The 26,698-nt window shown below is 45.2% G+C and overlaps 1 protein-coding gene across 2 annotated transcripts; it reads right to left on the reverse strand.

The window, feature by feature from the left end:
* Window positions 1–302: 302 nt before the first annotated feature.
* LOC140915897 (quinone oxidoreductase-like protein 2) lies at window positions 303–26,698 on the reverse strand. 2 transcript variants are annotated; one of them, XM_073356484.1, is made up of 11 exons: window positions 26,586–26,698; window positions 26,154–26,183; window positions 25,204–25,360; window positions 22,338–22,434; window positions 19,803–19,861; window positions 19,332–19,397; window positions 18,848–18,957; window positions 12,735–12,816; window positions 10,122–10,303; window positions 9,029–9,257; window positions 303–4,405 (listed from the first exon to the last, which is right to left on the reverse strand). In XM_073356484.1, exons 1-11 carry the CDS (start codon window positions 26,645–26,647, stop codon window positions 4,337–4,339), a joined length of 1,143 nt encoding a protein of 380 aa, XP_073212585.1. In that variant the 5' UTR covers window positions 26,648–26,698; the 3' UTR covers window positions 303–4,336. The 2 variants fall into 2 exon arrangements, with proteins under 2 accessions (XP_073212585.1, XP_073212586.1); XM_073356485.1 differs by lacking the exon at window positions 26,154–26,183.

The raw sequence follows: 26,698 nt of genomic DNA on the forward strand, positions 1-26,698 counted from the left end.
ATTTGCTAGCCCCCAAAAAAACTATATCCCCAATCCTGCAATCTGATTTGCAGACAGACAGACCCTTATGCACATACAGCCCTAGAAGCAGGGCCACTGAAGTCAAGGGGGTTCCGCACAGACTCAGCCACCCACCTTTGTGGATCAGATTGCAGGATCAGGACCCATACTACGCACAGTCTCCAACTATAAACTACACTAATATCACCTATCTTAATAACTCAACGCAGCTCAACTCAACCACTTTAATTCTACTGTAAAACATTACAACAACACTTCAGAAAGGGGCCTTTTGCCAATAGTAACATTTTAATTCTTTATTTATTTATTCTATTATCTTTACAATTAAGACCAACTGTACAAAAATAATTAATTCAGTTCTTGGCAAATTCACACATGGGAAAAAAAATTCTTCTTTCATTTCTCTCCTTAAAATATTTTGATTCAAGGCATGTGACAAACACATGTACAGTAATGAAATTTACAGTCATTATAAAGAGTTAATTAAGAGTCCAGATACCCATTGTGTTTGGTCAGCTATTGGAAGAAATAGGAAAGAGAGGGAGAACTGTTGTGCCCCATAAAGGTTTAATCACAGAACTAGATTTATTTGAATTTGGGGCTAATGGAAGCAAAAGGCTAACAGCACTGGCTCAAGACAGACATAGTATTACCTTCCTATACAATTCAGCCTTGATGCAGCACCCTGTGATTCCAGTGCTGAGTCTCCATACACTTCTATAGATGCAACACAGCTCTGAATTGCAGGGCAGCCCTGTATTGCTAATCCTGGGCTCCTCGAGTCGAGATTCACAACGATGCAGTGGGGGAAAGTTCATTTCATTTAAGTGGGATTTGAACCCAGGGCTCCAGAGATGAAAAACTAGTTGAGTTATCGACTTTGCCACCAAGCCTCCTGCACCAATATCACTGGACTTTGTTTTCTCACGCTGGCGCTTGGTGCTGCTGTCTTCCCTCAGTGAATCCCAAACATTCTCCTAATCCCCAGTTTCACTTCCCCCATGTGGGACACCTCGCTAATTCTTTTCAAGGATCAAGAGACTTGCAAAAATGATCAGAATTAACACAAAATAATTCACTTCCACCTATCCAATCAAGAACTGCAGGAGGGAGACAAAGCAGAGCCAGCCTTTAGCCCCTTCTCCCTCCCCCCACCCATGGATTAGAAACATCATAGCTAATCTCATCTTTCATTTAAAAATAGTTTGTCCTTTTTCTTTGAAAAGGTCTCTGAAAATAGCCACAGATTCCAAGGTCAGACGGGACCACTGGAATCATCTAGTCTGGCTTCCTGTATAACACAGGCCATAGAACTTCCCAGAAATACTTCCTGTATGAAAGACAGCATCTCTCTCAGAAAAATACCCCATCTTGATTTAAAAACTGCCAGTGACAGGGAATCACTGGCAGCCTTGGTAAATTGTTCCAATGATGGATAGTCCCTGTTGCTGCTAAAAATGTTTGAGCCATTCCCAGGCTAAATTTGTCTAACTTCAAGTCAGGCACTGATTTATCCGAATATCATGGAGGTTCATTCCAACCCCCGCACCCCTGACACACACAGCCCCCCGCGCAAGGCCTTTGGGGTTGCTGAAACCCTGAGGCCCCACTCCCTCAGTTTCTGGGAGGACCCAGAACCAATTAATGACCTGGGGAGAGGAGGCAGTGCTGCCCTGGCTGCTGCCATCGCCACCAACTCCCTTCCCAGCAGCTGGCTGCTGCTGAGCTTGCTCCTTCCTCTGAGGAGCAGCCATTGTGATTTGTATGAGGGCAACTCAACAGCCCAAGAGGCAGCGCCATTAAGTAGACTAAGCACGGGAGCAAGTCCACAGAACTCCTCTGTTCTAATGCCGGCTCTGAAACAGACACAAGCCCTGATTCAGCAAAGCACCTAAGCAAATGCGTAACTGAAGTGGTCCTATTAACTTCAAGAGGATACATGGAATTAAGCACGGGCTTCCTTGCTTGGCTGCACTGAGGCTGTGGTTTCTGCATCTCTAAAGTGGATCATATTTAGCTACCATGCACTGATGGTGTAACAATGAATGTTTGTAAAGTGCTGTAAGCAGAATGCACACAAAGCACATCAAAGGCAGCAGGTTTAAAACAAACAAAAGGAAGTATTTCTTCCTACAACACATAGTCAAACTGTGGAACTCCTTGCCAGAGGATGTTGTGAAGCCCAAGACTATAACAGGGTTCAAAAAAGAACTAGATAAATCCATGGAGGATAGGTCCATCAATGGCTATTAGCCAGGATGAACAGGGATGGTGTCCATAGTCTCTGTTTGCCAGAAGCTAGGAATGGGCAACAGGAGATGGATCACTTGAGGTTTACTTGTTCTGTTCAGAGGGAATGATGCTAGAATGGGCTAGATGGACCTTTGGTCTGACCCAGTATGGCCATTCTTATGTTTGTGGCCTCCAGTCCCACAGCTTAGATTCACAGACTCTAAGGTTAGAAGGGACCATTAGGACCAGTCTGAAGCTAGTCTGAAGCTTATTTCAACAAGCTGTCCTTTTCAGAACTCTTCTAACTGTTCACAACTATGTAGGACACTAACAAGCAACCAATATCCCAGTCTCCTGCAGCAGGAAGCTGGTGGCAATCTGAGGAATCAGTCATGTTTTTAAGGGGTGAAAGACTTTTACGGGCTTCTCCAAATTACTGGACAGAAGCCAGGGTAGCTGGTCATCGCTCCACAGCAGCAAAGACAAGAGCAAGGCAGCCTGGTCTCCATAGCTGCAGCAAAGTCATGTTAAGAAAACCAAAAGGTTTATTGTACATTTAGAAAGCGCTCTAGTCTGATGGAAGTTCAGAGGCGTACAGATTTGGACTGCAATTCAAAGCTGCAAGCAACAGCGTGGAGGAATTCAGGTACTCTCTCATCAAACAGTTCTACCAGAGAGCGTTCTGCAGGACGTCATGGGTCCAGCTCTTTTCAGGCAGGCTCGAGAGAGCCAATGGTGCTTGTTAAGAGTGTCTCAGACTGAAGTCTCTCCTGTTCGCAGCCACGCTCACCAAGGTCACCATCCGTATAATTACACCTCTGGGGCCCAAAGTAAGCTGACACAGGAGTCAGGGACGAAGTCTTTCGTCCCACATGCAAGTGGCTGGGTACAGCAATTACTGGGGGGTCGTTTGGTTCTGCTTAAGGCAGGTCAACAGGTGATATGGACCAATGGCTGGTTACACTGTTGCAAAAGTTGTGCCCTCACCTCATGGTTTTTCATGTCTCCTCATTTCAACTCCACCCCTCAGCCCAAGCTGCCTGGTTCTAGCTGACTGTTTTGTAATGGCTACATTCAGCAGTGCTGCTCTATCACCACCAAGGGCAGCTCCTCTCAAACTGTGGTGAATGGAGCACTGACTGGCCTCATGGCACTAATTCCCCTCCTCACTTCCAGCTCTTAAATTGCATTACAAGAAGCTAAAAACCATTTTGCTTATGTGGAAAGGTCACATGAGGAAAGTCATGACTGTGGTTGACACAAAGGCTCTGACTGCAATTAAAAACTCATGGCTAGCCTGTGCCAGCTGACTCGGGCTAAGGGGCTGCTTAATTGCGGTGTAGACATTCAGGCTTAGGCTGGAGCCCAGGCTCGAGGACCCTGCAGCTGATGCTGGAAAGTCTACACCGCAATTGAACAGCCCTGCGAGCCCGAGTCAGCTGACACGGGCCAGCCGCAGGTGTCTGACTGCAATGCAGACATACCCTAAGATACTAGGTCATCACCAATAGAAAGGAAGCAGTCTGTGCAACCATAAATGTGAGAGATGGGGTCTGCACAACCGCCAGCAGAAGCGGGAGATGTCTCCAACATAAAAACCTCTGTTAAAAGGTGAACCACACTATGGAAAAAGAGTCTGAGAAGCCCTGTTCTAGGGACACAAGGATGTTATGGGTATATTATACAGAGCACACACTGCTCACAGTGGGAGACTTAAGATTTCCCAATGGTGATTCCTTTAAAGAGAGTCTGGTTTACGTTTGTATTAATTGCACTGCTCTGCATCTATTCTCCCTCTTCCCGTCACAGTGAAACCTTGTCTCCCCTAGGACTCCTGGCACTGTTTGTCTAGCACCAGTACAACTCCACCAATGCTAGCAACGGGCGCAAGTATTTATATCATCATGTCATTTAAACCTAAGCAGGAGCCCCTAACCCTCTACATTACTGGTGGTGGTAGACGAATCATGAAAGAAATCATAGGGTAGATGCAACTTGGCTGTCTGCATCCATAAGCCAGAAGGGTGATTCTGCTGATTAGTCCAACAGCAGCAGGGGCTGTGTTCTGAGGAAACAGGCTGATTTATTGCATTGAGATGACAACCTTTCCTGTTGACTTGCGCTGAGTTACACGGCTAAAGGCTTCATTCACCTGCAAACACAAAACCTCAGTTGTTTATACAAAAGGGCATGTACGTGTACACACACACACTCACACACACACACTCCTGCAACTGTTAGTTGCTACTGTAGCCATCTTAATTTGCATTCTCTACAGTAATTTCTAGAGACAGATGTATTTGGCCAAATTTTTATGATTGCCCTTTAAAAATCCCCCTGCACTTTTTTTGTGTATAAAGATTTGGGGCACATGAAAACTTGGATTTGTGCATGCAGGAAAAACGACTATGCACAAGGATTTCAGGGGCAGTTTTAGAGGGCAGGTTGGAACACTTTAAAAATCTGACCAAGTGACTTCACATTCCAGAGTGCAATCCAGGCCAGCGAGGGGCTGTGTCAGCACCTGTCCTATAACCTTGGCTGCCTCATGATGCTTTGCTGTTGTAGCTCCCAACCTGGGCTGCCCACAAACAGCATGCAAGTCACACCCTGAATGTCTGTGTATAGCTGCAACCCTGGCCAAGCAGCCCCAACCCCAGCAGCCTGTCAGCAACACACCAGTCACACTCTGGCTTCCACTAGCCTCGGTTACTACCTGCAGGGTGACCCCAACACACTACCAGTCCTGAGTTTCCCCACAAAACTTTGTTCTGCACTGTCCAGCCCTCTCCTGGAAAGTCCGGATATTAAGATTCGCTGCTCCTGTGAAGAGTCAATATTCAACAGTTTGCTACTTTAACTGGAGTTACCAAACAGTTCTATTTAAACACAGCACTGGATGGGTTTAGATTAAAAAATAAAAAGTTTGTTAACAAAAGAAGAATTCATTTAAAGTCCTATCAAGTATAAGAGATGAAGTTAGAAATGGGTAAAAGCAAATAAAAGTGAAAACGCAACTAAACATTTAAAATCTAATCTAGCAAGTTTCGGTTCAAGGTTTTGTTCAAAATGGCCTCTCTGACCCCCCGTCCCCTTCCCCTTCCAGCAAGATGGGAATTGACCCTTTCCTTCGTCAGGATCTCTCTCCAAGACCCAGAGGCGCTGGGGCCTTTGTCTTCTTAAGTGAAAGAGAGAGAACTTGAGGTTCTCTGCCCCTTTCTTGATAGTCCAGTGAACCTTTGAAGCAGAGTCTTCTGAAGGTTACCCTTCAAAGTAAAGTTTATTCATGCAGTAAAGAAGGTGACACAGAAGCTCGTGGTGAAGGAGGCTCCAGGTCTTTTTTCTCCTCTCCTGTGTTTGCTGAAGTGAAAATTTGCTTTGTGGCCTGCCATTTCCCCCTCTTACTGTCTTGAGGACTCTGTTTACTACTTATCTGTAAATTGAGATAAATACACATTCCTTGTTTAGGACAGACCTGCTTAACAACCGTTGCCTAGGCTGCGTGGGAGCGAACGTGTGCTAATAATGTCAGACAGGGGGATGTCATTACTTTACATAGAATGTTGCTACATACATTTCATCATGATAATATTGACCAGCGAGTTATTAGTTTTCCAGTGATACCCCACAAGGTATATTTTGTACAAAGGTTATTACAAGGGTGCATAGCAGGTGAATAGAGGGATGCTTTTGGTCACAACCACAGAACCATGCACTTCTTCACCCACATGCATACCTCAATTAAAATCATTACCCACAAAAAAATGGAAATTCACAGAGATCAAATTTCCCTACCCACTCACCATGGGGTAGCATTAGAGACACTCAAAAGCTTAATCCTTTACTGGGTGGGTTAATTTCTCTATCTTTGGCCTAACTATTTCTATCAGTCATTTTCAACTACTGCAAGGTGAAGACAAAGTCAGTACCAGTTTCGTTCATCATGCTAAGGAGTTTGGCCAGAACGGCCCCCAGGGTACCTGGTACTTTCTTATCAGCTCAAAAGAATGTTACTCAGATTGGTCTCTGCAAAGTCTGACACTGAAAATATCAGAGACTGTTATTGCTAGTTGCATTTCCCAGAGTTTCCTGGTCAGTCTTGTTGCCACTGGCCCATCATCTATGAGGCGCAGATGTCTGGTTTAGGTGGCTAACATGCTCTTTAGGTTTGAGATGTAATTATGTGTGTGACGCTATGAATAGTGGAATTTAAATGCAATCAGATTGTTACTCTAAAGTACAACAGGTGGTAGTCGTGACCCAGGGAGCCCCTGAATGCCAACTGGCAGAGGGCCCACCACACTGTAACTCACATCAGGCCTGACACACTCATTGCTCCAACATACTGTTATCATAATCTATATCTAAGAGGTGTCATGTAAGGCATCATACTCAAACTTATAACATACTGGTCATTAATATGATTGCGTGGTGTATGTACAGGCAGTGTATAAAGCATTATAGATGTGTGCTGGAAATATGTTCGTAGCATGTGGCTGGGAAACAGTGCATAAGCCCAGCCTGTCCGAGACAAAAGAATGCGTTTCAGCCACTTGACTGTGTCACCAGTGTAAATTGAGCAAGACGAGGCCAGAAACAATGGAAGTATATTTACATGGAAGGTAAACAAAGTCATCAAACTAGCAAATGGGGGAGATGACTACTTAACAATCAGGGCAGTGGATAGAGGCTGTACCCCCAGGAAGCCTTCCTGCCTCTTGAAACAGAGATGATGGATTTTGGAAAATATACGCCGAAACAGTAAAAATTTTTGGCATCCATCACCAGAGGGACACAAAAGGCCAGAACTCTTCATGTCAGAGAAAAGCAGATCCCTCAACCGAGGGAGTTGAAGTCTCTAAGAACTGACTATAGGTGAGAAACCTGCTTTGCAAAAGATTGTAACTTGCTGAAGTTTTAGTCACTAGAAAGTGTGTTTTGTTTGTAACTTTTCATGTTTCTTTCACTCTTACTTGAAATCATTTAAACCTATGTTCTTTGTTAATAAACATTCTTGTTTTATTACAAAACCATCTCAGTGCTGTGTAGTGAAGTGAAGCTTAAATCTTCAGCTAATCTAACAGGCTGCTGTATGCTCTGTCTTTCTGGAGGCAGCGAACTTAACAACTTCTATGAGAGGGACTGAACAGTGTCGAAGGATGTCTCTGCGGAACTCAGGCTCACCGACTGACCAGCAAGGCAAGGTTTGGACTGGCAGAGTCCTGAAGAGTTTGCTGGCAAGGCAGACAAGCTAGCACGCCCGGGAGCTGGCACATGGCTTATCAGTAGCAAAGCTCACTCTTGCCGAGGCAGAGTGGTGACCGAGTGGCTCCCAGTTCTGGGTGACCTGAGCAAGACATCACTGCAGTGCAGTTTGTTCTGGAGGAACAAACAGCTCAGCATTTGTATTGGAATTTGCTCTTTGTGGGCTTTTTGCCTCAGGGATCCATTTATGAGGCTGAAATAACACAAGAGCTGACCATCTCATGGCACTTCCATTATCCAGGAACTGAAATGCCAGAAAATTACTAACCAGCGTGTAATTCTGACTCCTCTAATGCAGGGGTTCTCAAGCTTTTTCCTTCTAAGCCCCCCCCAACATGCTGTAAAAACTCCATGACCCACCTGTGCCACAATAACTGTTTTTCTGCATATAAAAGCTAGGGCTGGTGTTAGCAAGCAGGGCAATTGCCTGGGGCTCCATGCCACAGGGGTCCCCATAAAGCTACATTGCTCAGGCTTCGGCTTCAGCCCCAGGCTTCAACCCTATGCAGTGAGGCTTCGGCTTTCTGCCCTGGGCCCTGGCGACTAACGCTGACCATGCTTGGAGGACCCCTGAAACCTGCTAGCGGCCCCCAGGGGGCCCCGGACTCCAGGTGGAAAAACACTGCTCTAATGGCTCCCAGAGTGAAAGATGTAAATTAAGACATAGCTGCATCCCCCAATTCACCTTTAAAAAAAAAAAAACAATTTTACCCCATTGTATTACTGACTCTTAAGTTGTAAGGTCTTTGTGAAAGGAGCTGTCATTTTTACAGGTCTGTACCATGGCTAGCACAAGGGGGGCCCAACCTGGCACTTCCAAAACATAAATACTAAATAATCATCATACATATTGGAGACATTTAAAGCCAATAACACTGGAATGAAGGAGAAAAAAAAGGGGATTTCTTGAAGAACCGGGGTTCTGTGCCGTGTTTGAAACGGGAGGGTTTTTTGTACGTATCAGAGGGCATTCACCACACACAAAATTCACTCAGACGCAAAACTTTACTCTAAACAAAGCAATCCTGAGAGCTCGACACTGCATAAGGTCATCACAGTTTATGAAAATATACATGTCAAGGTTTTAATTTAATCAACAGCAGCATTTACTTCCTGTAGTGATGACAGGTTCTTGGCAGATACCGGAGTTTAGAGTTAGTTCTGAGGCATAGATCAAACCTACGTGTCTCCTAGTTGTAACTCATATTTTTCCCTCCCTAAGAGGTATGGGGCATAGGTACTGGAACGAGGGAGGCGGGGAGGATGCTGCATCCCCTGGCTTGAAGTGGTTTCCATTTCAGGGTTTACAGTTTGGTTCAACGTCTCTCAGCATCCCCACTATACAAATAGTTCCAGCGCCCTTGTACAGGGGCTCAAGCTTTGGGCCTTCCCATTCCCCATGGAAGTGCTGATAGCAGCCCACCACATTAGACAGCTTCTTCCTTCTATTCAGCCTCTCTCAGAGAACTGTGAATCCTGCCAGCGAGTGTCATCTTGGGCAGCACTTTACCTCTTCCAGTTTGAAGACCGCTCCTACATGAGGTTGGATCCGTCTTTCCTGGCAGTACCAAAGAGCAGAGGAGAGTGATGACGAAAAAACAGGAAAGTCCTCTTCCCGGTATCGACCCCAGAACACTCCCAAGGCAGACACGTTCTTCAGAAGCAGCAGGTTGGCTGGAACAGAGGGGATTGCTCCTCCAGCAAAACCCACCACCACAATCCTGCCCTCCCAAGCCAAACTGCAAAGGGGAGGGAAAGGAGATGTATTTAATGAGGAAGAGCAAGCATAGGGTAAAATTGTGATCCCACTGGGGAAAAGGGGGAGGGGGGTGCCTCTTCTTCATTGGGACCAGAGTTTGGTCCTTAATGAAACACTGTCTCAAACTCAACACTAGGGTTTTAGCTCATTGAAGACAGGACTTTGCCACTACACCATCTGCAGGTAGGATCTCATCAGAATTTGTCAACTAAAAGGGGAGCATCTGGGCCAACCGTTTCCAAGTTTGAGCACCTGCTGGTGGCCTTTAGAGAGCTGGCTGGTCACATGATGCTGACTGATCCATGTTGTTTCTAGCTTTTACATCGCATTAAGGACAGGTGAAAACACATTAAATATTTTCCTGCTGTTACTTTTCCAGGTGAGCAGTTACTATATTTCACACAGGTACATACTGCGATTGCCAGTGAGGGTTACCCACAGAATGATCTCTTTATTAAGTTTCAGAACCTCAGCTCTAGTAGTACTTGCATGGGGCCCCCTAGGGAAACTGGCTCTGCACGAACTGGTTCTGCTAATTAATCAGAGACACTTTCTCCCAGTCAGTACTCAACCAACGCCCCAGTGTGGCACTAAGTGGCACCCCTCTTTCTGATTACATGTGAAAAAAATCAAGGCCCTAAATATCTGTGGTCAGTAAAGAGCGAGATTGGGTGCTATATCCAAACTCCAGCTTGCAGAATTACATTCTGGTGGCTCCCTACATTCCCTTGCAGTTTCAACTGGATACTTGTGAAGCATGCAGAGGGAGGGTCCCAGGAGACCACACATTTCATACCCCTAATGCACGTCACTCAGAACGTAACAGAATCGTATTTCAACGCACCTATGTAATGCCTCTTTGAAGATGTCCCCTCCAACGGCATCAAGAACTACATTGACCCCTCTGTTATCTGTAAGTTTCTTCACCCCCTCCTTTAGGCTCCCTTGGGTGTAATTCACGCTGTGGGCTGCACCCTTCTGCAGAGCCAGGTTGCATTTGTAATCACTTCCAGCTGCTGCTATCACCTGAAAACAAAGGAGGAGCGAGTGTTACAGTCTGATCTTTCATGGTGGAAGACAGCATGAGCTCTCCGAGGCAGGGACTGTCTTTTAGTTCTGTGTTTGTACAGCACCCTAGCACAATGGGGTCTGAGGCTCCTAAGCACTATGATAATGCAAATAAAATAAAATAAAATAAAATAAAGGCATCTTTGCTCAGAGTGATACAATAGGTGCTTTAGCATGTTATCATAATCTATTACAGTACCAATAACTTAAATAAAAGCTCCATAGTAATGTATCTTACATGTCAATGTCCCCAAAAATGCTTTACAAATTTAAAATGATGTACAAACTGTATCTATATCACTGTACCATTCAGTGAAGAACAACCACTGCTGGGATGGAACGCAGCAGCTGTTGGACAACGCACAGCAGCACTATATAACAACTTAAGGCAGAAAGAGAAGACCAGTCCCATCTGCAATTGAAACTTCAGGGGAATTTAGAGAGAGACTGCATTTACCCAAACTGGTCCCTGGTCTGGGTTTAAGCCTAGTACTCCTACCAAATGTGCCACAGGATTTTTAACATACCCCAGTGCATTTGGAGGAGTTTTCCATCCCTAGAAGCATGATAGGATTTCACTCAGAGGGGAGACTACCAGCCGCTGAATTACTTGCTCCAGATTTCTCCAGTCAGACTCTGTGCTTTGTGGGAGCTCTATCACGCACAACAAACCATTCTGCTGGATCATATTAAAGAAGTTCTGTATTAAAATCACAAATGAGTTTGATTCCCCAGAGTTTAAATTCCAGGGTATTACTAATTAAGAGGTCTCTTGGTTTTTGGTCTCTTGCTTTTACTGTTTCTCTCCCTCTCTTTGTGAAACTTGCAAGCTGCTAATTGTGTTAGTACATCCTAAGACAGTCAGTTCTCAAAGCTATACTTTGTAACAACAGAAACAGCACACAGAGACTCCCTTTATCTCGCTTTGTTAACAATTGTGATTAAAATAGAGATAGAGGATGTATGTGGATGGATGCTTGGTGTGGATAATAACTGAATGATCTGGGAGGTGCCAGCCTAAGAATCCAGTGTCTATCGGCCGAAGAAGGCATAAAGTGGAAACAACCAGAGGACCCCCTGAGGGCAGACTGGAATCCACCCAATGGCCTCAAGGATGGGAGAACCGAAGAACAACACGGAGCCATCAGGAATGTGCCATCTGCTGATTGATTCAGCAACAGCATGATGAACTAATTCCCATAGACTGGCATAGGAATAAATTCCTATAAAAATGGACTCTAGAAACAGAGCTTTGTGGTCTGATTCTGCAAACCAACTTCCAGGAGCATCAGATGTGCATCTGACAAGGCCCTGCTCCCTCCTCGTGTCCAGGCCACCTGGCCAGTGGCTTGGCACGAGCAACTCTAAGACTGGTAACTATGATAACCACCTTGCAGAACCTGTGTGTGTGTGTATGAATGAATGTGTGAATAAATATGAAATTGAATGGAATGTTATAGCTAAAACTAACTGCTTACTATGATTCTTTCTGTATTCACCATAAATGTGGCATTTTGCCTTATTCCCTTTAATAAGATCCTGCTGGTTTTTATTTTATTGGTATAACAATTTGAATTGGAGTTATTTCTGCCTTGTCACTTTGTGCAGTTCTTTTTACTGAGGGGTGTTCTACTTATAAAAAAAAAAGCCTCTCTTTTAAAAACCCTAACAGCATACTATTTCCTAACCCGATTTATACTGTGATGGTTGGAATAAATTCATCTCTTATTCCCATAAACATCAAACGCTATTATCCCTTAGATCTACATTGGTTCAAATCTAAAGGATGAAATTTTCAAAATGACCCAGTGGCTTAGGACCCTAAGTCCCATTGACTCTCAAAATGAATTAGGCCTGTAAGCACGTAAATCACTTTTTAAAATGGGACTCAGGAGCCTAAGTCACTTGGGCACCTTTGAAAACATTCCCCCTCTATCTCCCACTTGGATAAGAGCTCAATTCTGCACTGGAAAGAATCAAGGGAAATTATGGGGCTCCACAGCGGAGTCCATAGCAGGAGCACAGGGAAGGCAGGTGTTTCATGAGGGGAAAGTGCATTAGTGTGTGTGCTGTGTTTGAGAGATGGAGACTGAGAGATGGAGTCTGGTTTACTGGATTACCAGCCCCTCTGACTTTACAAATCTCCTGGGTTCTGTTCCCTACTCTACCGATAATTCATTGGGACACCTTGGGCAACTCCCAACATCTACGTCCTTTTTAGTATGCACATCTTGAAAATGGAGAATAATACTTGCCTACTTTGTGAAACTTAATTCATTAGTGTTTGGAAAGGTCTCTGAATGCTCAGATGGAGCATGCTATAGAAGGCACACTCATTACTACAGTGGGACACACGTAGAATACAGATTCATTTGAAAAAGGGACATACCTTTGCCTTGAGAACGTTAGCAGCTACATCGATAGCAGCAAGCCCCGTGGCCCCAGCAGCTGCTGTCACTAAAACCGTTTCCCTGAGACAGAGACAGAGACTGAAATAAACAGAGCTTCCCTCCACAACAGAAAAGCAGTGCATTGAGTGCCTGCCTACTAACAATACACAAAAAGAAAAGGAGTACTTGTGGCACCTTAGAGACTAACCAATTTATTTGAGCATGAGCTTTCGTGAGCTACAGCTCACTTCATCGGATGCATGCCGTGGAAACTGCAGCAGACTTTATTTATACACAGAGAATATGAAAAAATACCTCCTCCCACCCCACTGTCCTGCTGGTAATAGCTTATCTAAAGTGATCATCAGGTGGGCCATTTCCAGCACAAATCCAGGTTTTCTCACCCTCCACCCCCCCACACAAATTCACTCTCCTGCTGGTGATAGCCCATCCAAAGTGACAACTCTTTACACAATGTGCATGATAATAAAGTTGGGCCATTTCCTGCACAAATCCAGGTTCTCTCACCCCCTCATCCCCCTCCCAAAAACCACACACACAAACTCACTATCCTGCTGGTAATAGCTCATCCAAAGTGACCATTCTCCCTACAATACAGAAAGAGGGATTCTAGGTGGACTTCTCCTGAAGGTCGAAACAGCAGACTGGACTTCTACATAGAGTGCTTCCGCCGACGTGCACGGGCTGAAATTGTGGAAAAGCAGCATCACTTGCCCCATAACCTCAGCCATGCAGAACACAATGCCATCCACAGCCTCAGAAACAACTCTGACATCATAATCAAAAAGGCTGACAAAGGAGGTGCTGTTGTCATCATGAATAGGTTGGAATATGAACAAGAGGCTGCTCGGCAGCTCCCCAACACGAGTTTCTACAAGCCATTACCCTATGATCCCACTGAGAGTTACCAAAAGCAACTACAGCATTTGCTCAAGAAACTTCCTGAAAAAGCACAAGATCAAATCCGCACAGACACACCCCTGGAACCCCGACCTGGGATATTCTATCTACTACCCAAGATCCATAAACCTGGAAATCCTGGGCGCCCCATCATCTCAGGCATTGGCACCCTGACAGCAGGATTGTCTGGCTATGTAGACTCCCTCCTCAGGCCCTACGCTACCAGCACTCCCAGCTACCTTCGAGACACCACTGACTTCCTAAGGAAACTTCAATCCATCGGTGATCTTCCTGATAACACCATCCTGGCCACTATGGATGTAGAAGCCCTCTACACCAACATTCCACACAAAGATGGACTACAAGCCGTCAGGAACACTATCCCCGATAATGTCACGGCTAACCTGGTGGCTGAACTTTGTGACTTTGTGCTTACCCATAACTATTTCACATTTAGGGACAATGTATACCTTCAGATCAGCGGCACTGCTATGGGTACCCGCATGGCCCCACAGTATGCCAACATTTTTATGGCTGATTTAGAACAACGCTTCCTCAGCTCTCGTCCCCTAAAGCCCCTACTCTACTTGCGCTATATTGATGACATCTTCATCATCTGGACCCATGGAAAAGAAGCCCTTGAGGAATTCCACCATGATTTCAACAATTTCCATCCCACCACCAACCTCAGCCTGGTCCAGTCCACACAAGAGATCCACTTCCTGGACACTACAGTGCTAATAAACAATGGTCACATAAACACCACCCTATACCGGAAACCTACTGACCGCTATTCCTACCTGCATGCCTCTAGCTTTCACCCTGACCACACCACACTATCCATCGTCTACAGCCAAGCTCTGCGATACAACCGCATTTGCTCCAACCCCACAGACAGAGACAAACACCTACAAGATCTCTGTCAAGCTTTCTTACAACTACAATACCCACCTGCAGAAGTAAAGAAACAGATTGATAGAGCCAGAAGAGTTCCCAGAAGTTACCTACTACAGGACAGGCCTAACAAAGAAAATAACAGAACGCCACTAGCCGTCACCTTCAGCCCCCAACTAAAACCCCTCCAACGCATTATTAAGGATCTACAACCTATCCTGAAGGATGACCCAACACTCTCACAAATCTTGGGAGACAGGCCAGTCCTTGCCTACAGATAGCCCCGCAACCTGAAGCAAATACTCACCAACAACCACATACCACACAACAGAACCACTAACCCAGGAACTTATCCTTGCAACAAAGCCCGTTGCCAATTGTGCCCACATATCTATTCAGGGGACACCATCACAGGGCCTAATAACATCAGCCACACTATCAGAGGCTCATATACCTGCACATCCACCAATGTGATATATGCCATCATGTGCCAGCAATGCCCCTCTGCCATGTACATTGGTCAAACTGGACAGTCTCTACGTAAAAGAATAAATGGACACAAATCAGATGTCAAGAATTATAACATTCATAAACCAGTCGAAGAACACTTCAATCTCTCTGGTCACGCAATCACAGACATGAAGGTCGCTATCTTAAAACAAAAAAACTTCAAATCCAGACTCCAGCGAGAAACTGCTGAATTGGAATTCATTTGCAAATTGGATACTATTAATTTAGGCTTAAATAGAGACTGGGAGTGGCTAAGTCATTATGCAAGGTAGCCTATTTCCTCTTGTTTTTTCCTACCCCCCCACCCCCAGATGTTCTGGTTTAACTTGGATTTAAACTTGGAGAGTGGTCAGTTTGGATGAGCTATTACCAGCAGGAGAGTGAGTTTGTGTGTGTATGGGGGTGGGGGGAATGTGAGAGAACCTGGATTTGTGCAGGAAATGGCCCACCTCAATTATGCACATTGTAGGGAGAATGGTCACTTTGGATGAGCTATTACCAGCAGGATAGTGAGTTTGTGTGTGTGGTTTTTGGGAGGGGGATGAGGGGGTGAGAGAACCTGGATTTGTGCAGGAAATGGCCCAACTTTATTATCATGCACATTGTGTAAAGAGTTGTCACTTTGGATGGGCTATCACCAGCAGGAGAGTGAATTTGTGTGGGGGGGTGGAGGGTGAGAAAACCTGGATTTGTGCTGGAAATGGCCCACCTGATGATCACTTTAGATAAGCTATTACCAGCAGGACAGTGGGGTGGGAGGAGGTATTTTTTCATATTCTCTGTGTATAAATAAAGTCTGCTGCAGTTTCCACGGCATGCATCCGATGAAGTGAGCTGTAGCTCACGAAAGCTCATGCTCAAATAAATTGGTTAGTCTCTAAGGTGCCACAAGTACTCCTTTTCTTTTTGCGAATACAGGCTAACACGGCTGTTACTCTGAAACCTAACAATACACAGTTTCCCATTTGTCTTGAAGATGAAAGATCTCCATGATCAGCTTAAAAAGACTCCAGCAATTGATTTTACCCCATGATCCATTTCAGTAGTAAGAATTTTCCACATCTTCAATGGTATTCTCTTTCCCAGAATCTTTCCCAAAGGCATGAGTAAGGGGAGCTTGACTTTTCCCAAACACCAGTTCATACCCGGATGAAATGAGTCACCGTATCCCCCATCGAGTGTGAATCTTTTACATTCCAAAGTGAAGTGATCTGATAAGAGAATATCTACATGTTTTCAATTACTGTACAAGTAGATATACATTTACTCCAGTTCAGGTGTAACAGCAAACTGTGCTGTTTGCAGAGTTGGGGCAAGGGAGAGGACGGTTTTTCTGTTAAGGCACAAGAGTTGGCTCTGGATGCTGTTCTTACCTCTGCCACGGACTTCCTGTGTCAATGTAGACAAGTCAATTCTCTCTCTGGCTTTGTTCTCCCTATTTCACATACACACCCTAAAGTCTCCACAGAGCACTTGCTGCACTTCCAAATCCCAATCCAGAAGTTAAAAAATTCCCAACCAGGCTCCTTTGCTCCCAAAGGGACCAATGTTTCCCTTAAAACCTGCCTGTAACAGTACAAGCCTACTTATCCAAAAGGAGAGCTGTTGTCTTAGGATAAATTAGCAGAGCAATGCATGGCATGCACTGATATTGGGCAGGAAGGCTAATTTTCAGCTAAACAACAGGTTGGACTTGGACACAATTTGCCTGCCTGGGATACAGCCCAACCCTACCAGCTATTTCACAGCAATATGCACTGGTTTCTGGGGCTTATAAAAATCCCTCTGTTCAGCAGGTTTTTGCCAAGAACATCACAAGGGTATAAAATGCTTTTTAAAATATGTAATTTTAAATTGTTGAAAAGCTATCAATGTGTTTGTGTACTTTGAGTTTATAAAAGCAGCCCTCATGCAGGCTATGGGCTTTGAACAATTTTAAAGTGACACATACACAATTTGTTGACTAGTGTATTGCCTTTTCACAGTGACCATCTTCCGTGTGGGAAGTGACCCCATCACCGTAGTATCTGAGCACCTCCCATACATCAGTCAATATTATTTATTTATGACATCCCTCTCAAATAGGGAATGAGCCCCAATTTACAGATGGGGAAACAGAGGCACAAAGATTAAGTAACTGGCCCAGGGTGACACAGTCTGTGGCAGAGAAAAAAACTGAGCCTAAGGTCTCCCGAGTCCCAGTACAGGGTTAACCATGAAACTATCCTTTCTCCATAAATGTAAAGGTACCATCAATATCTGTGATGGATTTCCCGCCATATGAACCCAGGACTCCTCACACCTCCATACTCCCAGACCGCCAAGCCTCTCCAGCATGTCCCAGGTCAGCCTGGAAGGGTCTCCCCTCCACTAATGAACCATGTATCACTGCCCTTATAATCAGCCCCCACAGACAAAACTGGGACTCAAAGCCCAGCATAGTGAGCCCTCCACTAAGCTCACCCGATGAAACCAGAGAGCAGCATAATCTCCCGAGGAAGCAGCAGACATGTCATCACTTGGAACTAGACAAAGGACTAGAAAATATACTGTAAAGAATAGATCTTCCCCAGCTGGGAGAGGTAGGGAGATGGGCTGTCTGTCAGAACAGGTCATTTCTATCCCTAGCAGCTATTATTCTATCCTAGTATTTTCCCATAAAATACTAATGGATGCAGATCTGAGTCTTTTCTTTTTTTCAGAAGCATTGCTTCATATGTCCTCAAGGCAGATCCAGCATCCAGTTCTGGTTTACTTTGTGGTTCTCACTCTTGGTGTGGACAGTGACACTTAACAAAACACACATCTTCACCCATACACACAATGCATATTAATTTCCACTACACTCTTGTCAAACTCATTGTGAATCAGTGGCCAGGGAAAACCAGCAGCCTCACTCCCCACGGGACAAAAAGACAGCCTGATCTAAGAAAAGGAGTACTTGTGGCACCTTAGAGACTAACCAATTTATTTGAGCATTAGCTTTCGTGAGCTACAGCTCACTTCATCGGATGAAGTGAGCTGTAGCTCACGAAAGCTTATGCTCAAATAAATTGATTAGTCTCTAAGGTGCCACAAGTACTCCTTTTCTTTTTGCAAATACAGACTAACACGGCTGTTACTCTGAAGCCTGATCTAGTGATCTGAGCAGAGTTTAGAAACCGGGAATGCCTGGATGTTATTCCCAGCTTCACCACTAACATAACAGCATGACCTTGGCCACAAGACCTCTTCTACGTCTTTGTTTCCCCATCTACAAAGCGGTAACAATAATACTTCTTAATGAGTTCACTGAGTGCCTCGACATTATTTTGATGTATGCCTAATATGGGAGATTAGATGTTAGGAGTATAGCTGGCTGGAGAATAATTCTGTTTCGTGACAACCTTCCAGACTTTGAAATTTGTTTTTGTTCCCATACAGAACACAAGCAAAAACACTTCAAGCATTTTTGTGAAATGGAATTATGTGAAAATGTCCTTCTTGAATTGAAAAGGTCAGGTTTTCAGATTTTCAGATCTGGGGGGTCTCTCTCTCTCTCTCTAGAAGTGAAAGACCACCCTGGATCTCAGAAGCTTTCCCATCAAAATCAGTAGGTCTCCATGAAACATTTGGACTTTGACAGAAACAGTATATTCCAATGACCAAAAGGTTTTGTTGAAAATATTGCAACCAGCTCTATTTATGAGATATGACGTTTGATTTTTTGCAAATGAAACACATTCTGCAGGGACTAAGTATCGTTACTGCTGGACACGTTATGCTTTGGACTCCTCTGATCACTTACCCTGGCTGCGTGCGTGCTCTATGATCCAGGGCCAAAATGGCTGTGCCATAAGACACAGGCAATGCTGCAGCTTCTTCGTAAGAAACACCTTCTGGGATTGGCCACAGCATCTACATGAGAAGACAGAGCAACACTCTTAATCCTGAAGAGGGATAGAGGATGAAATTCTGTCTTTTCCAACTGCTTTAGTGAGCACTTTGAACATGATACAGAAGCATGCTGTTAAGCTGTCCTAAACATTACACTATGTGAAACCGTTAATTTCATCCAAATAAGTTTTAATGCAATTTTTCTTATCAGCCCTTTCTGCGTTTTCGAGGATTCTCTAGAGCAAACCCCAGTTCATGGCAATGAGGGCAGGAGAACAAACATCAAAAAGAAAGGCACAGACTGGAAGATCTCACAGGAGCCAAAAACTAAACAACATGAGACATAAAACCTTTTGCAATAATGGAAGACACATTTATATTTAAATTGTAGTTACCTTCTGATCAGCTACGCACTCCCCAGCCATTGCACTAGTGCCAGTCACACCAATTACCCTGTCTCCCTGCCGGAAAAGCACCAGTGGACAGGCGTTAGGAGGAAAACAATCACTTGATCTCACCCCTCTCTTTGGATTAAGTCTTTGATCTTCCTTCTTTCCCAAGAAGGACCCAAGGACCCGAGCAGCACAAACTAAACCTGATAACAGTTCAGGCAGCAATTGCATTAATTAGATACCTCCCCACCCTTCCCACCTTTGCTTCTTTTTCCAGACCCTTATTCCTCTCTCTGATGGGACTTGAAATACTACCACCTTCCTGCACACACCTCCAACCCATCAAGCAGAGCTCACAACTTTGCAGATACTATAGTGCGGACGGCTTAAACAGTACCCCCACACTGCATCCTCGATACTCCCTGATCAACCGGGAATCCATTCCTAACCCCAGCACCACTACATCTCACTTACCTCCTGCACTGTGCTGACGTTCGCTCCAGTCTCCATCACCATCCCTGAAAACTCCATTCCTAAAGCAGGAGAAAGTCATGCACATCCCACAAACACTGAACCAGGCCACTTCCCCAGCTGCACTCAGCACTGTCCTCTGCAGATGGGATCTAGGGATTCTCACCTACTCCAGTCCTACCCAGTCTCCAGTCCTACCAGACTGGGGTGGGGAGAGCAGAGAGACAGTGAGTTCAGCTAACGTTAGCCTCGTGTGGCAGATGCAGGCAGCTCTACTCTCCCTGGCTGGCAAAGATATTGCAGTACTTGGAAAAGACAGAAATGCCAAAGGAGAGCTGTGTAAGCTCGGTGACTTGTCTCTCTCACCAACAGAAGTTGGTCCAATCAAAGATACGGACCTCACCCACCTTGTCGCTCTAAAGATGCTCAGAGTCCAGCTGCTCTTTGATTTTTAACTCTGAAAATGACCATATTTGCCAGATTACCAATCACCAGATTATCCATGATGGCACAGGTTTGCATACAACATATGGGATACAGCCAGCATTCGAAGGCTGCTTTAGAGAAGATTTAGAAGCAAAGCTGTTAGGAGGCCAGAAGGTGGCACTGTGGGAATGCAGACTGATAAAACAGTACTGCGTAAATGGGGCGGGGAGGGGAGGGGAGAAGAGTAGAAGTAAGGACTTTTCTAAAGTTATTGTAAAGTAAAAGCTACGTGGCTGTCTGTCTTCAGAGGCGTTCTTATGGCATCAGTGGGACTGTCAGCTCCCAGGCTGGCAAGGGCTGAAGGAGATATTCAAGCCTGAAGGTTTTAGTGCAGCAAACAAACACAGCAGAGGTGCTGCATGTTCACCGCTACAAGAACAGGAGGTTCGGTGGTTGGAGGCAGGAGGAATTCAGCAAGGGGATGGCATATGCCTAGAATGTCAAGCATGGAGAAAGCCACACACACTATACAGAATGATCCCTGCAGACATTATACTTTAAAGCACTGGTTCTCAACCAGGGGTATGTGTACCTCTGGGTTTACGCTGGGGTTTTCTTGGGGTACATCAACTTATCTAGATATTTGCCTAGTTTTACAACAGGTTACATAAAAAGCACTAGTGAAGTCAGTACAAACTAAAATTTCATACAATGACTTGTTTATACTGCTCTGTATACTATACACTGAAATGTAAGTACAATATTTCTATTCCAATTGATTTTATAATTATACGGTAAAAATGAGAAAGTAAGCAAGTTTTTGGTAATAGGGTGCTGTGACAGTTTTGTATTTTTATGTCTGATTTTGCAAGCAAGTAGTTTTTAAGTAAGGTGAAACTTGGGGGTAAGCAAGACAAGTAAGACTCCTGAAAGGGGTACAGTAGTCTGGAAAGGTTGGGAGCCACTGCTTTAAAGGGCAGCATAATAACCTGGACTGCATAGGTGGATGCTATGAATTCCTGAATTCTAACCCCAGTTCTCCCTTTGAGTTGCCAAGCAACCTTGGGCAAGGCACATAGCCTCTCTGTGTCTCACCGTGCCCATCTGTAAAGTGGGTTTCATTATACTTATCAACCTCTCACCCAGCATTGTCATGAGGATTAATTAGTTAAGCTTTGCCCAGCGCTTTGAAAATACAAAGGTCTGTATAACTGAGAGGTGATAAGAGACTGTGGCCACAGTGAGGTCTTGTCTATGCTAGGAAAATCCATCAGCGTAGAATTAGCACATTTTAATTTATATGATGCTAAACCTGACTTAAAGATGACAGGTGCAAAACATGTGTTAGCTGGATGTGGTTAACCATAAGGTTGTGGCAGAGCTTAATTTGTAATGAAAAAGGTGCTGGGGCTCAAGCAATTAGGTGCCGGGACTCAAACAAACTTTTTACATTCATAACCGATGCAGCAAGACCAGAAGTGCCAGGGCTCAGCCCTGGCAAGCCCTGGCACATATTAAGCACTGCATTGGAGGCAGGGTCACACAGAGAGTTTTCCTTCCCCGGAGCAGCATGACAGTATACAAAGACAAGAAACTGAGAGCCACAAGGAGGCAGCACTTGGGCGAATACACATCCCACTTACTGTGGGTCATTCTTTTGTGGAAGGACAAAGGAATAGTAAGTGTTAAGAATGGGAAATCCATCCCAATCCCCTTGTGCCTGGGAATGTCTGGGAAAACATATTTAAATATTTTCTTCCTTATAATAAGTCAGTAGGACATGAAGACATCCACCTCAAGGCTGTTGGTCTGACTCCAGTCAAGGTCAGAAATGTCCACAATTTGTTTCCATCGTCTGGCTCTTCAGTTGCCTATATTAAATGAGTGAGGAGGTCTCAGCCCAGTTCCTAATGGACAGGGTGTCCACGACACAAAACAACACCACCCCAATTTCTCTTAATTCATCAAAGGCTACGCTGCACCTATTCTATAGCTAGACAGCTTTATTCCCTAGCACTGTCAATCTGTCCCCAGCACTAAATTCACTCAGAATTAAACACAGTAAAGTTAGTCACTCTATAACCTGCACAGATCAGACAGACTCCTACTTACCAGGAGTGAATGGAAGACAATGCTTCTTTTGGTACAAACCCTTACAGGCCAAGATATCAGCAAAATTTACTCCACAGTAACGGACGCCAACCCTGACCTGAAAGAGAGAAGGGAACCCTTCAAGCAGTAGAAACATTTTAAACAGATAACTTCACTGCAGTAGCATTTTAAAACAGCTCTCCCCTTTCCCAGGGACTTACACAGTCCCCATTACCACAGTATCTGAGCACCTCACAATCCATCATGTGTTTCTCCTTTCAACACCCCTGGAGGGAGAGCAAGGCTATTATCCTCATTATACAGTCAGGGACTTGAGGCACAATGAAGCTGAGTGACTTGTCCAAGGCCACACAGGATGTCTGTGGCAGAGCAGGAAATCAAATCGCAGTCCTTCTAGTCCCAGGCCACAATCCAACCCTCTCTCAAAAGACTCCCATGTTTTCTGAGGCACAGACCAGATCCTCAGCTGGTATAAACCAGGGTAGTTCTGTTGATTTTATTGGAGCTATGCAGATTTACTCCAGTGGAGCTTTAGATAAGCTATTACCAGCAGGACAGTGGGGTGGGAATAGGTATTGTTTCATATTCTCTGTGTATATATAAAGCCTGCTGCAGTTTCCACGATATGCATCTGAGGAAGTGAGCTGTAGCTCACGAAAGCTTATGCTCTAATAAATTGGTTAGTCTCTAAGGTGCCACAAGTACTCCTTTTCTTCTTCCAGTGGAGGAGTTGGCCCCAAGTGTTTTGGTGGAAGATGGCATCCACTGAATAGCAGTAACTATCTCAGGATACTTTTCTATTATGTACTACTTTACTATTCTTTTAATAAGTTTGTTTCTTTGACACTCTCCTCAGCACACCCAGAACTGTCAGCCACTGTGTTACTTCTTCCTCAGCAAGACAGTGTTGCTGGAGCTTGGACTGGGTGTCAACCTCACCAGCAAACTCTTTGAGACTCTGCCAATTTTAACCTGGACTTGCAGAGAACATCCCGCAAACCCCAGTTCCTGAGTTCCCCAGAGACATCTCTGTTGCGTCCAGTCCCTCTCACTGGACACCCACAGAAATGTTTAAGTTTACTGCCTCCAAAGAGACAGCATAAACGCCAGCCTGTTTGGATTCATGCTCCACTTCAATACACAGCACTGAGATGGTTTATATTAAAACCTAAGAATATGTTTATTAATAAAGAATATAAGAATGTGAGCGATACAGAGCAGAGATAACAAACAGAAAATGGTTACAAGCAAAACAAAATAAAACATGCTTTTTAGCATCCAAGACTTAACTATAGCAAGCCACAATCTTTGCCTAAACAGCTCTCTCACTTATATCAAGCTACCACATTGCTAGCCCTTCTGGCTAAGTGATGGATAACTAAGGAGTTCTCTCCTTATTATAGTCCAATAAACCTTTGAAATGTATTCCTCTGAAGTGTAACCCCACAGAAAGTTCTTCTCCCCCACTGTTTGTTTTCTCCTGTTGACTTCCCATCCCCGCTGTTGATTCATTGTCTCTGACATCACCTTGCTCAGTTTACACTGGAGACATAGGCAAACAAGCAAAACAACTTTCCTTTTTCTAGGACAAACTTATTTATCAAGTCTGCCCCCAGAACAGATTTTAGGAACACATTTCCAGCACACATACATAACTGTTTACACACCATCCGTACACATCATGCAATGCCACTCGTAACCAGTGTGTCACCAGTTCTTATATGATACCTCACTCAATACACTTTTATAGTACAATAATATTCTATATGATCAATTGATTCAGCTGCTTATTCTTTAGGTTTCAGACACTGGGGTGTCTGGACCCTGATTGTCACAGTTTTGTTATCAGCTGTTCATTTCAATGGGCTTCTCTGTGCCTTCACATAACATATTATCTGTGTACACACAAGCACTAAGCACTGGACTATGGATTTTCACCTGGTTTTACCTCAACCCAGTGCTGATAATTAGCACTTGGGTTTTACTTGATCAAAGTGCAGTACAACTACAAAATAAGCCTCTCACCAGCTCTGTGAGGTATGGATTGCCACCATATTACAGACAGGGAACCTGAGACTCAGACGGGAAGGGACTCGACTAAAGTCACTCAGCCATTGACCCAGTGGTTGTTTTAAAGTCCCAAACCATCCTCTTTCTTACTGAATTCGTTTCCTTTCTAATCCGCACACAACCTTCATCTCTAAAGCTCTTATTATTTAGGGAGGCAGTGTGGCCTAGTGGCTGGAACACTAGACTGGGACTCAGGAGCTCTGCATTCTAATCCTGGCTCCGCCACTAGTCTGCTGTGTGACTTTGGGCAAATTAATTTCACTGCTATGTGCCTCAGTTTCCCCATATGTAAAAGGGAGATAATGATACTGACTCCTTTGTAAAGTGTGTTGAGCTCTACGGATGAAAAGATTTTTGTATTACTGCAGTAGACTCTAGAGCTCCATTGTGCTAGGCACTGTACAAACAGTCCCTGTTTTGAAGAGCTTGCAATGTAAATGGACAAGACAGACCAAAACCAGGAGGGGAAATGAATTTTGGATTGTGGGTGACAGTGAGGAGAGAGTGAGGGAGACTAAGTGAGGAGGCGGGTGCTGTAATTAGGGGTGAGAGATGATCAGGGCACAATTCAGGGGTGGGCAGATGGTGAAGAGGAAGAGCAGATCTTAGAGATGTTAAAGAGAAAAAACTGGCAGGATTTAGCAACAGCACTGATGTAGGGGAAAGAAACCAAGAGGACTAGCATAGGACTCCAAGGCTGTGAGCCTGAGACACAAGGATGTAGGTGGGTTTGCCAGCTAAGGGACATTAGATTATTCAAAATAATCAGCAATTCTGCGCATCTCAATCCCAGTACCTCATGGGGCTGCAGAGAAGGGGATGGGAGGTTCCTAATAATCAATGGCTTTGTCAGCTCGGTGCACAGCACTGCTTGATAGTTCCGGCAGGACTGCAATAGGATGTCATTGTTCAGGGAGAACAATCCCAGAAGCTCTTTACCTGAAGCACTGCTCCTGCAACAAAAGAGTATGCGCTAGCGTTATACTGTGCTGTGTACCAGCCAGTTGCCACCTTATCACCCCAGAAGTAGCTGCATTTCATAAAGCATTTTGGTTATAAAAGATATCACTGAAAGTATTTTATACAGCAAGGACTGCTTGCTATACATAGGAGACTGCCGATAACCTCTCCATGGAGTGGTTGAGCTTGCATTACGCTTAATTTTAAAAACAAAGTGGGAGAGAAGTTTACTGCTGATGAAAGACTCCAGTAACACTGGACCCAATAGTACTTAGACCTCTGGGGTAGGGACTGTTCTTGGTTATATATTTGTACACTGCCTAGCTTACAATGAGGTTGCTCTAGGTACAACCCAAATAATAAGCCGCCGCCGCCACCACCCTGGTTTGAGTTAAGTATGGTGCAGGTGGTGAAATTTAACCACTGCCATTTCTTAACACCTTTTGTCCCTAAAACAAGGGTGCTTGGGGTTACCTAAGGTTTCTTGCCTGCTGGAGAAGAGGCTGCCCTCTGCTCAGTGTCAAAGTCTCCCATGTGCCTACTCCTAGATTTTCTTTGTCACCCTGTCACTGCAATAGCTGCAGTGCTGCCAAACCTCAAGCATTCAAAAATATGAGATTATATATATGCGCATGTATAAAAATTGGGGCGGGGGGGTCTTTTTATTTGCCTCCTGGGTTCAGAGCCTTTAGGGGCTCTGAGGCCATGTTTTCAAGCTTTTCTCCCCAACCAGGAGAGCTAGAAACTTACTTTAAGGGGAAAAGTCGCAAAACGGCGATTTCTCACCTAATCCCGAGATCCCAAGGAGCTGAGCGCCTTTAAAAACAAACCACATGTTGCAAGAGTTGACAGCAGTATTCCCCCCCAGCCCTAGCCCCTCACTCCCGGCAGCAAAGCCCCAGCACTGCCCCGCTCTCTGCACGGGATGGGAGGCGTGCGCCCCGAGAGGTGGAACTTCGCGGGGGGATGGCGGCTGGGAGCTCAGGAAGGGGCGGGAGCGAGCAGAGCTGGGGCTCCAAGGGAGCACAGGCGGTGCAGGGCACGACTGGGGGGCAGCGCGGGTCGCTTCAGGGCTGGGGTCGGGGGGAGCGCGGGTCGGGTCGGGGCAGGGCCGGGGTCCCGGGGCGGGGAAGGGCGGGGGCGGGGAGCCGGCGGGGCGGCGCACGGCGGGAAGAGGGGACTGCCCCGGGGCCGCTGGAAGGGGAGCCGAGCTCAGACCTGCAGCGCTTCAGCCGGAGCAGCCAGCCAGGCCCCAGGCCCCAGCGCAGCCCCGCCGTCATGCTCCTCCGCGCCGGGCACCCTGCGCTGGCTTCCGGGGAGTGAACACCGCC

Source organism: Lepidochelys kempii, chromosome 8, assembly GCF_965140265.1.
Source record: "Lepidochelys kempii isolate rLepKem1 chromosome 8, rLepKem1.hap2, whole genome shotgun sequence".
Classification (NCBI taxonomy): domain Eukaryota; kingdom Metazoa; phylum Chordata; order Testudines; family Cheloniidae; genus Lepidochelys; species Lepidochelys kempii.